The sequence below is a fragment of the Polypterus senegalus genome, chromosome 8 (assembly GCF_016835505.1).
Source record: "Polypterus senegalus isolate Bchr_013 chromosome 8, ASM1683550v1, whole genome shotgun sequence".
Classification (NCBI taxonomy): Eukaryota; Metazoa; Chordata; class Cladistia; order Polypteriformes; family Polypteridae; genus Polypterus; species Polypterus senegalus.
In genome coordinates, this window is record NC_053161.1 from 105,921,184 (window position 1) to 105,934,985 (window position 13,802).

A 13,802-nucleotide genomic window follows, 5' to 3' on the forward strand; every position below is an offset into this window, starting at 1 on the left:
AGAATATTTGGTTGCAGAAGTATTTGCCACCTTTAATGTAACACACCTTAATCATCTCTGGTGCAGTCAATTGGTTTTAGAAGTCATAAAATAAGTTAAAATTGGGATCACCTGTCTGTAGTGAAGTGGTTTTAATTGATGGTAGTATAAATGCACCTGTATCTGTAATGTCCAACTTAAGTTGAGTTAGTATCATGGCCTAACCTACATAATGAAGACAAAAGGGCACTCTCTGAAAAGGTGGCTGAAAAGTCAGTAGATAGATGCAAGAAAATATTCAAGTTGTATATTCCTTGAAATAAAGTTAATTCAATCATTAGGAAATTGAAAGGGTAAAGCAGAGCTGTAAACCTGCCTAGAGCATGCCTTCCACATAAACTAAGTAATTGTGCAAGAATACTAGTGAGGGAGGCCACCAAGATGTCATTGATAACTGAAGTTACAAGCTGCAGTGGCTGTTCCCCAAGTGCATTACCAATCTCCACTTTTATGCAAGAGTGGTAAAGAGAGAGAGAAAAAAAAACACTCAGCTAGAGTTTGTCAGAAGGCACATGGGTGACTCTGAAGTCTGCTGGAAGAACTATGAGACCATATAATTGAGCTTTCTGGCCATCAAAATAAATACTTTGTTTGAAATAAGACTGTGTTTTGAAGATATTCATACTTGTAATATTTCAAACTTTTAATCCATGTTTAGTTTTATGATTAGCATGTTTATTATGTCAAAAGTATTAACAAAAAATCAACCTGATATTTTCTGGTGACCCTGTGAATCAAGCTTCATTTTTTAATTGCATGAATGTCTCAACCACAAAATTGGCTGTGTTGTCTCTCAACCCCAAAAGAGAAGTTAAGACTCATCCCACTTTACCCATTGCAAGTTTTTGAATGTCCCATAACAGTTGCTATGCAAGTCCTTGGTAATCCCCTTGTTTTAGCATGAGTCCAGTGCATGACACTATCGTGGTGACCATGAACATAAGAAACAAAAGTTTTGTCCTTTACATACATTGTTTTCTGATCTTGCATTAGAGAAACTGTTTTTGCCCTAGAATGCATTATTTTATCTGGTTCTGTGTTCCAAGGAAACATGCAAATCCCAGTGTTCATCTTAAAGCACTGGTGATACAAGTGACTTTTTCAAAGTCACTCAGTCATTCAAAAGGTCTGGGTACTTTCTTTTTCATGAATGCTTACATACTGTACAAAAAATTATTTTATTCAGTTGGTATCTTACTGTGCAGTCAGTATGAGATACCGGAACTGTTTGTTGCATAAATGGGAGAGTGGAACAGAGTATTGGATAAATTATTTTTTTTTTATCTAGGTACTGTCAAATACAAGTCATACTTAATTTGAAAAATCTCTGCCTAATAGCATAATTTATTTGTTTTGAATTACAGTCCTTAGTTAACAACAAAATAAAGTAATACCGTCAAATTGTCTATATTTATACACTAATTTAACTAATGTAAATTTTGAATATTGTTAAGCCAGAGGTTTTAGCATTTGTCTATTGATTATTTAACTTTACCATACATTTGTGTTTTAAGGCAACAATGTAATGAGAACAATACAGGATGTGGGGGAAATGATGACTCAAATGGTTCTTAGTCAAGGAGCTATACTTTCCTTTGGTGTACCTGATACTACTTCTGCTTCTTGTGCTGCTGATAGTGAAGGAATGATGGTTATGGACACTAAGCTAAAAATCATTGAAATATTACAGGTAACTATAAATTATAAAGCTAGTGATCAATTCTTACAATAGAAATTTTATATACAGTGCACCCGGAAAGTATTCACAGCACATCACTTTTTCCACATTTTGTTATGTTACAGCCTTATTCCAAAATGGATTAAATTCATTTTTTTCCTCAGAATTGTACACACAACACCCCATAATGACAACTTGAAAAAAGTTTACTTGAGATTTTTGCAAATTTATTAAAAATAAAAAAATTGAGAAAGCACATGTACATAAGTATTCACAGCCTTTGCCATGAAGCTCAAAATTGAGCTCAGGTGCATCCTGTTTCCCCTGATCATCCTTGAGATGTTTCTGCAGCTTAATTGGATTCCACCTGTGGTAAATTCAGTTGATTGGACATGATTTGGAAAGGCACACACCTGTCTATATAAGGTCCCACAGTTGACAGTTCATGTCAGAGCACAAACCAAGCATGAAGTCAAAGGAATTGTCTGTAGACCTCCGAGACAGGATTGTCTCGAGACACAAATCTGGGGAAGGTTACAGAAACATTTCTGCTGCTTTGAAGGTCCCAATGAGCACAGCGGCCTCCATCATCCGTAAGTGGAAGAAGTTCGAAACCACCAGGACTCTTCCTAGAGCTGGCCCGGCCATCTAAACTAAGCGATCGGGGGAGAAGGGTCTTAGTCAGGGAGGTGACCAAGAACCCGATGGTCACTCTGTCAGAGCTGCAGAGATCCTCTGTGGAGAGAGGAGAACCTTCCAGAAGGATAACCATCTCTGCAGCAATCCACCAATCAGGCCTGTATGGTAGAGTGGCCAGACGGAAGCCACTCCTTAGTAAAAGGCACATGGCAACCTGCCTGGAGTTTGCCAAAAGGCACCTGAAGGACTCTCAGACCATGAGAAACAAAATTCTCCGGTCTGATGAGACAAAGATTGAACTCTTTGGTGTGAATGCCAGGCATCACGTTTGTAGGAAACCAGGCCCCGCTCATTACCAGGCCAATACCATCCCTACAGTGAAGCATGGTGGTGGCAGCATCATACTGTGGGGATGTTTTTCAGCAGCAGGAACTGGGAGACTAGTCAGGATAAAGGGAAAGATGACTGCATCAATGTACAGACACATCCTGGATGAAAACCTGCTCCAGAGCACTCTTGACCTCAGACTGGGGTGACGGATAATCTTTCAGCAGGACAACGATCCTAAGCACATAGCCAAGATTTCAAAGGAGTGACTTCAGGACAATTCTGTGAATGTCCTTGAGTGGCCCAGCCAGAGCCCAGACTTGAATCCGAGTGAACATCTCTGGAGTGATTTTAAAATGGCTCTGCACCGACGCTTCCCATCCAACCTGATGGAGCTTGAGAGGTGCTGCAAAGAGGAATGGGCGAAACTGGCCAAGGATAGGTGTGCCAAGCTTGTGGCATCATATTCAAAAAGACTTGAGGCTGTAATTGCTGCCAAAGGTGCATCGACAAAGTATTGAGCAAAAGCTGTGAATACTTATACTTTCCGGATGCACTATACCGTACTATGACACTTCAGTGGTTGGTAAGTTTAGGCTATTTTAATTACTTGTCTGGAGTTGAGAGAAAACAAACCTTACTCATTGTGCAATAGGATTTTTATTTGTTGTTTATTCTTCTAAAGAATCTAAACATTTTACTTCTGTATTCCCTGGTTTTACTGTTGTAGTGAAGGTGATTTTTACCAAACTTAAAAATACTTAAGTGGTGACTTCCTCACAATTTATTACAAAATAAATGATAAATCAAAAAAGAAGCAAAAAATTTACTGTTGAGATCACAAAGAGCATTTATTCAGATAGTAAGGCTATAATTGATTAAGTGGCAACAGTGGTGGTTATTGTAGCTACATTTGTCTGGTTTCCAAATATTCAGTATCTCATGGGGTTCAGGCAATGAGTGGGACTCATTATGAAGTTTAAAATTAACTTTAAACATTCAAAGATTATCTCTTACAGTTATGGATAAATATTGTTTGATTTTACTTCATTAAATAGCACAAATAGGAAGTATAGCAAGCAAAACAATATTTAGAAAGTGATCATATGATAATTCTGTAATATAATAGTGTAACTTTTTTTTCCAGTTTGTCCTGAATGTGCGACTGGACTATAGGATAACATACTTGCTCTCAATTTTCAAGAGGGATTATGGCAGTGCAGATTTAACTGACAATTCAATGTCATTTGTTGATATTTCAGCTGTGCCAAGTAAGTAAATAAAATGTTTTAATTTTAAGGATAATACATTGTTTTATGTTTTCCAGTACTAATTGCCTGTGTTTCTAATTTAGTTTCTTTAGTGCAACCTGCTGAAAATGATGAAATTGCAAGACAGGCAGAAAAAATGTTTGATGAGAGGTATGTTAATTGTCCTATATGATATCTTGGCTCGGTGGTCCAAAGGTAAAAAAAATGTTTTTGTCTGGTTCATCTTTGTTTTCCTCGGCCATGAGACCGCCCAGCCCCCACTAGGCATTCTGTCTAACATAAATGATCTAAATCAGTCCTCAGGCTTCACATGGAAGAATTAGACATTGATGGGCATGTGAACAACTGGTCTTCAATCCATCAATGTAGGGCTTGCACTGTGAAAAAGAACAACAGACAAAGTAGGGCTTAGAACAGATTTTGGAGCCATGAAAAAAAAAAAACAATTAAATGCATATACAAAATATCAGGGTTACACTAAAATGAAGCTATGGGAAAGCCATGTTAGAATAATGGGTTTTTAGCAATTTTTTTTTAAAGTGCTCCACTGTATTAGCCTGGCAAACTTCTATCGGTAAGGTATTCCAGATTTTAGGTGCATAACAACAAAAGGCTGCCTCACCACTTCTAAGTTTAGCTCTTGGAATTATAAGCAGACACTCATTTGAAGATCTAAGGTTATGATTTAGAGTGTAAGGTTAAAGGCATTCTGAAATATAGGATGGTGCGAGATTATTTAAGGCTTTGTAAATGGCATGGGTAACCAATGTAGTGACATCAAAACTGGAGAGATGTGCTCAGATTTATTTTTCCTAGTTAAGATTCTGGCAGATGCATTCTGCACTAGTTGCAATCGATTAATGTCTTTTTTGAGTAGTCCCAAGAGGAGTGTGTTACAGAAATCTAGTCGACCGAAAACAAAAGCATGAACCAATTTTTCAGCATTTTGCAAAGTTATAAGGGATCTAACATTTGCTATATTTATTAACTGAAAAAATGCTGTCCTAGTAAGCTGACCTAAATTTGAAATCACATCTCTGTCTTGACTTTTAAGCCTAATGAATCAAGTTTATTTCTAATACCCTTATTATATCCATTTTTGCTAATCACTAAGATTTACACTTACTTATAAAACATATCAGTAATTCAGATTCTTATTTAAGTCGGATCACTTTAACCTATCAAACATTTGTTAGAGAAGATAAATATGCATAAATACGTAAAAACATGCTTGTTGAAAACAAAAATGCAGGGATTGCTTAAAAATTACATAGAATCTTAGTCTAGTGAATATCCCTATACATATACAGCAACGAGAAGAAATGATTAACAATACCTAAATTAATTGTTTTCCTAAACAATCTTTGAACATCCTCAATCATTCATGAGATTTAAAATAGAAATAAATAAAATATATCATCAGGGCAAAGATATGGAGCACACATACGTAAGCAAACAAACTGAATAATGGTGAGTCAGCCATTTAGAAACGCGAATCGCGAGGCGCCATTTTAATGAAATATGATCAGAAATAATTATAATCATATAATCAAAAACAATACATATAACTAAATAAACATTTACTTACACGACATCAAGTTTTAGGGAAATAAACAGAATTCCCTACATGCTTTCAGAGTGCTATCACTATCATAGCCTGTACAAAAATCACGGTCTAGGATTTAGGGGATCTGGCAAAAGGCATGAACTGCAGGGGTTTTTCTCTGAGGACAGCTTTTGCAGGCTACTGTAGCCAGGACTGCTTTTATCAAGCTGTTGGCAGTACTTGAGATGTTGTTTGTATGGTTATGCATGTCTACATCTATTCATGCCTCTTTTCTATTAATTTTTTCATATTTCTTGTTCCTGTTTTGACTTGTTTATTTGTTGTTATTTATTTTCAAAAATTCCTCAGGGATGTAGTGGGTCTTAATAAATAATAAGTGAACGGACTTTGTGTGCCTTTTTGTACCTAAGTAATTGTTGTGCAGTGTTTTTGTCTTCAATCTCTGAATGTGTAATTGGATGATACAAATTATGATGCAATTATACGGAACCTGCATAATATTTAAAATATAACATCCTACAACAGATTTTGAATAATTATACAATGCAACAAAAATATTAAACTTACCGGTTACTGTGAATAAGATGGAAATTCAAAATTAGTTTTTGTTTTAATAAAATTAAAAGTATAGATTAAAATGTATAAAAATGTTTAAGTATAACTATGAACAAGATGGAAAAAAAAAATTACACACATGAATCTATACACTCAATGGCCACTTAATTAGGTGTACCTTGCTAGTAGCGGCTTGGACCCCCTTTTACTGTATACAATGACACTGCAAGTCCCCATCTCAGTTAAATTAAACATTGAAATCACACAGCACAAGACTTGGCATGAAAAACAACGTATAAACCACAACCAAGGCAGGTAAAAGTTAGTAAAATTGACAATCATGTAAAAGATAAAAATATAAAGTGCTTAAAACTGTAAGGTGTAATGAGTGCCAGATTACAGCAGCCAGTACATGTATTATGAACAAGATTTATGAGTATGGAAATTAAAGATGTTCAAAGTTATTATTGAACGACTGGAATTCTTTTTGAAATAAGCTGTTTGGCAGTCTGTTAGTGCGTATTTTGATTGACGTTACGTTTTCCTGAGGGCAGAGGTTTGAAGTGTTGATGACCGGGATGAGATGTGTCCTTAATGATGTTCTTTGCTCTGCTATGGTACCGGTGTTGGCAATGTCACTGAGTGAGGGAGCCATTTGTTTTAAAAGCTGGTGTTAGGTTTGTAGAATATCTACACATGAATAATCGTATAAAAGGTAAAGTGCATGAGCATTGCACAGAGACAGAATATTACATAGGTGCTAAATACACATTAATTTGAATATTGTAGCAGAATATAAATATATAGTGGAACCTCTAGATACGATCACCTCTGTATACGAGAAATTCAAGATAAGAGGAAAGTATGAGCGAAAAATTCGGATCTAAATACGAGCATTGGCTCGTAACGAGCCATGAGCCAGGCTGTGGTTATGCGTGACGCTTTTCCCGATCCACCTCGACTTGGGGATTCACCCAAGCTGACGCTGCCAGCCTGTCAGCTCACTCAGTGTTCCTTGTTCTCCCGTAGCGTGAGGATATACGCGTTTGTGCGCCTGTGATTTCATTGTTTCGCTGTAGCAGTTTGCTGTATAAGCGTATCCAAAAATATCGCGGACATGCAGACGGAGAATAGGAGACGATTGCCCGAGAGAGAGAGAGACGAGAGAGAGAGATGCCTGCGCGAGCGAGCAAGAGATAATAAGGAGAGAAAGAGGCAAGCGAGCGAGCAAGAGAGAGATAAGGAGAGAGAGAGGCACGCGCAAGCGAGTGAGCTAGGGAGATAAGGAGAGAGAGACGCTTGCGTGAGCGAGAGAGATAAGGAGAGAGAGATGCGCATGAGAGAGAAGAACCATCAGCTCAGTTATGCTCACATGACGCTCAGCAGAAAAAGTGTATCCATACTACTTGTATTGCAAGACATTGCTCGTTTTATCAAGTCAAAATTAATTAAAAAATTTAGCTTGTCTTGCAAAACACTCGTAAACCAAGTTACTTGCAAACCGAGGTTCCACTTGTATATATTATTTATCAGTGTTATTTGTTAGGAAAATTGATTTTTATGTTGATATTTTTGGGGGTGCGGAACGAATTAACTGGATTTCCATTATTTTCAATGGGGAAGTTTGTTCCAGATTCGAGAAATTCGCTATACAAGCTCAGTGCTGGAACGAATTAAACTCGTATCTCGAGGTTCCACTGTATATTGGACAAAAGAAATATTGGTATTGTACAGTCATGTTACTGTGCTAAGGGGATGGGGAGGTAGACAGAATGTACACATAACACAGTGACAAGAATAAATGTAATGTGCAGCGTATCTGACATTGACATCCAGAAGAATCTTAGGTTGATTAAAAAAAAAATTATACTCAGCAAGAGATCGCGTGTAGATGTGTTTGGTTATAAATTGGAACGGTACCGCTTAATGCAAAGCAAAGCAGGCACATTACACATCCTAGCTCATCACATTTTAAATATTGAAAGTTAGTGGCGGAACCAAGCTGTTACAGTTGTATTTTGCAGGTTGCGTTCCAGTTTCCGTGTTTTTTGTCACCGAAAAAAAGGTTTAACGATGATTGGATGCTTTAAACCAGCCCATACAGCTTGGGGAACGCCCATTACGTTCTTTGATTGGATGCTTGAAACCCGCCCATACTGCTTGGGGAACGCCCATGTTGCTCTGCAGAGACTAGTACTAGCAGCGTTTTTTTAACAATATTTTTCTCATTAATTTGATCAGTCAGTATTTCTATATTAAATAGTAAGAGAAAATGGTATGATAAACTGATTATCCATGATCTGCCTCACATCAGCTTTTAGTCTGTTAGTAATCACTAAATCCAATGTGTGCACTCCTTTGTGTGTTGGCTGACTAACGTGCTGCTTCAGATCAAAAGAGTGCAGGAGCTTCATGAATTCTTTTGCTTTTCGGTCACACTGATTATTGATATGACAATTAAAGTTGCCAACTATTAGGAACCTGTCATAGTTGGTAATTTTAGTACACGGATAATACTAGAGACTGAGACACTCCATGAATAGCAACGGCAGGATACTCAAAAGACTTGAATGTACCAAAGCTGACATCTTTACACTTTAATTGGCTCAAGTTAGTGTTTGCTAAACCACCACCTTTCTTACCTTGGCAATTTACATGAGTAAAACTGTAATTCGAAGGTGTAGCTTTGATTAAAACAGCTGCACCATCAGAGCTAAGCCACTTTTCACTTAATGCAGTAAAATCAATTTTCCTATCTTATATATAAACATCTACATGTGGAAGTGTGTGTGACTGTCTGTCCAGCCCAGAAGTGGGAGGAAACACAAACTCACTTAGCCGCTAATACACAAGCGAGGCCAGTGCGTCTGCAAAATGAAACCTCAGAAAAAAGAATCACTCACTTAGCTGCTAATACACAAGCGAGGTGAGCACGTCGGCAAAATGAATCCTCCTGGGAGAGAGATGCCCAGAGTAGTTCCTTTCAATTACCTGATATCTCTGCATTTCAATTTTTTTTCCAGATGATTTCAATAGTTTCTAGGACCCCGAGCTTTTTACAGCACGGGCTTACACAGCTAGTCAATAATAAGATCGTTGATGGAAAATGTCTTGTTGGTTAATGCTTTAACATTTAATAAGGCCAAATTTAAGGCCTCGGAATAACAGAACTGATTTGTTAGATTGTTACGACTGTTTGAAATTGTAAGTTATTTGTAATAGTGCCACTTTGTGCAGATTTTTTATTTAATCTATAGTTTGTTTTTATGGTTTTAATAAAGTATACATCTAGAGGTGAAAAGCCCAGCATTTTCTGAAATAGGCATTCAGCCCAAACTTTTTATTTTGAGGCATCACTAGTTCTGGTGCAGAGTTGGGTGTTTACATATCTTGTTTGTAAGCAGTAAGACTCATGGCACAAGATTTATTTGTTCTTGAATGGCTGCCTTAGACTCTGGATGCAGTCCACTAGATGACCTATTTAAAGTTAGTAAGCTATAAGTTTTCAGTTATTTTGTATTTTTAATCATATGTCCTGAGTGACATTGTATCTCCTTACTGCTCTATAGTTCCTTGAGTGTCTTATAGCTTCTCTAGTTATTATTTAAGCATTATACACATAACATCTCCTGATGGTGCTACCAATAGCAGTACTTGACTGAATATAATATTTTTGCTTGTAATAATTATCAATATTCACTTTATTTTATAGTAAAGGTGTTAAATGCTTTAAATAAAATATGTGTAATGATTTTCTTGCATTTAATCATTAGCTACTGCCCAAAAACTAATTATTCAAAATAAGATGATCCCATTAAAGAGATTAAATAAGTGTTTTGAAAGCTGTAAAATCCTCATCTCTGTCTGGAACTAGGAGTTCTTAAGCATAAAAGTCCCAAAAACTATTACAAAAAAACTCCCCAAATGGAAGTATCCATCAACCTTGTCAAAAATAAATTGCAGGCAAAGAATCTTTATAAATAAAAGATTTCTTTTCAGAAATGCACAGCAGCACAAGAAGCTCAAAGGAGCTAAAGGAATAGCCTAAAGCAATAAAGGCAATCCAAGGCAAACAAGCCCCAAAAACACAAATCCAGAAAGCAAAGTCAAAAACGGAGCATAGAGATCAAAAAACACAGTGCTGCTGTTGAGTATTATTGTGATTATTGTATTTTGTTGATTCTCTAAGTGCATTCTGTGAGCTGCAAGGGACCGTCTGTTTCCAAAGACTATAGAGGTTTGAGGGCAAACCCTTGACTGAGCCTACCTCTTGAGGAACCTCCCACAAAACGCATTGAATATAATAGAATAAGTGTAGACACTTAGAAATTAAATAATACATAAAACTAATTAAAAAACACAATGCAGAGGTATGCAAAAAAATCAATCATATTAATATAGAGATATACAAAAATGAGCAAAAAAGACACTAAACAGAAATTTGTACACCAGCCAAGGGAGGAATCCTGGTTGAAACATAACAATCACATTACAGTTGTCATTGGTAGTTAGGACTCAGAGTTGATTCAGGTATCACACATGCAGCCTCACATTCTGTATGTCTTTTTGAGAATAATGGCCAGAAAAGTTCTTGGTTTATTAGTTGTTTTATGGATTTTAAACCTTTAAGTTTTTTTTTTTTCTCATACCTCAAAACTAAACATATTTTGGCCAGGATTTTTAATTGGAGATGTTAAACTGGCCTGTAATTGCTAGGAATGTTTGAATCTATATCTATTTTTTCAAAGTAGATAAATAAAAACTGCAAAAGAATCATAGGGCAGTACTATTTAATAAAGATTTATTAGCTTTTCCAATATTGGTTGAGCAGCAAATGTAAAATATGAATTTGTGCCTGACGGATATAGGTAGTACATTTCATTTTGCAAACTTGTACAAGAAATGTGCCCACTAATCCGTCTCAAACTTTAAAGTACTACCTTATTGTCATAATATAGAAGCAAAGTAAAAAAGAAAAAAAAAAAACATTTTTAACAAAGGAACACATAAAATATGAATAGATGCTAGTGTTTGTATTACAGAAAATTGCATCATTCATAAAATTAAAAATGTATTGCTATTGGGAAAGCAAAAATCCTTGGAAATGTACAGTACATAACCAATTAAGATTTGGGCAGTTAAATACCATTTTTATATTGTTGGGTCTGTAGTTGAAATTTGACTGTATAAATCTTACTTGATTACTGTGGACATAGACTTCAGACAAGACAGCAGGTGTGGTTATAAAGCAGCTTTATTTTGCAGAGAAACAGTGAGAAGAGTTTCAGAAAAGCAGGCAATCAATAATAAATGACAGCGTCAGGGCTCTTCTGAACCCCATCTGTTGGGTGGGGCAAGTTTTTATACCCCTAGAATTCGTGATTTAATATCATTATAAAATGTAACAGCCAACACATTTATTATGCAAAATCCTTGAGCCCCTTCAACGCCCCTTATACAACTCGATTTCTTGGCCCCTTTTGTTATGGCGTTCAGATGTAAGCTAAGGGAAAACGTGATAAGGCAGACTCATGTGTGGAATGCTTAGACCTTGAGTCCTTTGCACAAATATTTTTCTGTTTGCTAAAACAAAGCATGCTTTTACATGGTTTCGTAAAGCTTACTTCTCAGACATGAATTAGTACAAGGGAACGAAGAGAACATTCGTCTTCCACATTCCCCCCTTTTTAGCAAACACAAAATATTTGATCAGGGGAGAGTTGAGTGGGAAAGGGTAGGAGAGGGGGATGGAGTGGAGTGGGCGGAGGAGTGTGGGGTGGCTGTGCTAATCTGAAGCATTTTTTCTTCGTGTAAAAAGTAAGCCTTTGCCATAGAGGCAGTAAAATAATTGGATACAATGTTTCTTATCAAGGGAACAATACAGCAAGCTACAAGCAGAAGAATGATAAAAGCAACTGTAAGAGAGATGAAAACTGACTTACGCCATTTAACCAGGTTGAGTGGAGGTGTGTTCTGATTCAGGACCCACAACAGTGGCTAAAGCTAAGCTAAATGAGCCACCAGAAACCTGCAAACAGGAACAAAGCACAAGAAGTCCCCGACGACTTGAAAATAAATCACCCTAAAATGTCCAAATATTGCAGTTCTTATAGCTGAAAGTGCAGACAATTTTTTACTATTATGTTCTAGAAAATCATCTGTAGGAAGAACAAAATCCAGCTTTCTTTCAAACCGTGCTTTATATAGCCTCTTTCATGCATTTATCAGTCCATCCATTTTCTAACCTGCTTCAGTTCAGGGTCACGGTCATCTGGCACCTATCAAAGTTGTGGGCATTGGAACCCTTGAACTGGATGCCATCCTATCCAGGGCACACTCGTTCACATGTCCATAAGAAACACCAGGCAAAAGTAAATTATCCAGTTAATCCAGTTTTTACATCTTCAGGATATGGCAGCAAACAAGGATACCACAATCAAGGGTGCCATCTTTTGCAATGTGAGACGTGAATCCAAGCAGGCAGTCCCTCAACTTTAACAGTGTGTGGTGTCGACAGCAGAACTTGGAATGGTCCTCTCCACCGAGGGTGATGCCAATGTTTCCTTTGAGTATCTCTAACCAGAATCCAGTTTCCTAACGGAATCGGGGAGTCCTTTGATGGAGGACTAGTTCTCCAGGCCTGATTCACCTGCTCGTGGACTTCCTTCAGAGAAGCTTGGAGATCTGTAAGACTGGAAAGAAGATCATTGTCCAGAGTATGCAGTTTAACATTACCTATGATCATGCCGACTGGCATGGGCCGTCCGGTCAGAATTTCGAATGGCGACAGCCCGAACTGCTGATGTGTTCTTCCCCTTAATCCCATCAAGGCCAGGGGTAGAGCATCAGGCCAAGTTAAATTTGTTTGCTCACAGATTTTAGCCAATTTAGATCGCAAGGTACCATTGCATCGTTCCACAATACCTCCCTTCTGGGAGGTGGTATTTGCAATAATGATGTACATTTATCTAAAGCCAAGCAGTCAATTCATCAATTACAGAATTCACAAAATGACTACCATTATCATTCTGCAGTTTCTGTGGTATTCCCCATCTTGGAATGATTTCCTTTATCAAAGCTTTTGCCACAGTTTTGGCATCTGCATGTTTGGAAGGGAAAGCTTCCACCCATCGGGAGAACACATCAACAATTACTAAACAGTATCAGTACCCCTTTGATGGTGTTAATTCAATGAAGTCCATTTGAAGGTGTTCGAATGGACCCATTGGGTTAGGTTTAACGGCGGGACTTGCCTGAATACCCTTTCCTACATTAAATTTCTGACATACTGCACAGCGTTTACAGAATTGTTCTGCATATGTAGAGAAGCCTACTGCTTCCCAATGCCTCTCAACCTCTTGAACCATTGCATCCTTTCCAGTGTGATCCAGTCCATGTGCAATTTTTGCCATACCTGGAAAAGAAGCTTTAGGAAGGAAAGGTTTATTAGTTTGCTTATGGGTCCAGATCTCGTCAACCAATGATCCTTCCTTGGACCAGTTTCGTATTTCTTTTTCTGAAGCTGAACTCTGTAAAGAAATGACTAAATTACCGGAATCTCTGTCATCTCTCTGTTGGAATAAAGAAATTGGGGTATTATTATAAGCAGCTTATTTTGCGAAGTGATCGGCCAGTTTGTTTCCTTTACTAATGGGATCTTGTTTTTCAGTATGGGCTTGGCATTTAACTATAGCCAATTTTGATGGCTTCGTTATAGCTTCTAAGA

General features: G+C 37.3%; 1 protein-coding gene across 3 annotated transcripts in view; it reads left to right on the forward strand.

Annotated features, from left to right (window-relative positions):
• itpr2 (inositol 1,4,5-trisphosphate receptor, type 2) overlaps positions 1 to 13,802 on the forward strand; it is a 583,413-nt gene that overhangs the window by 214,016 nt on the left and 355,595 nt on the right. For all 3 annotated transcript variants that reach the window (XM_039761551.1, XM_039761550.1, XM_039761552.1), the window contains 3 exons: positions 1,554 to 1,729; positions 3,831 to 3,954; positions 4,038 to 4,104. In XM_039761551.1, the coding sequence (XP_039617485.1) occupies positions 1,554 to 1,729; positions 3,831 to 3,954; positions 4,038 to 4,104 (367 nt within the window). The remainder of the gene's footprint in view (positions 1 to 1,553; positions 1,730 to 3,830; positions 3,955 to 4,037; positions 4,105 to 13,802) is intronic.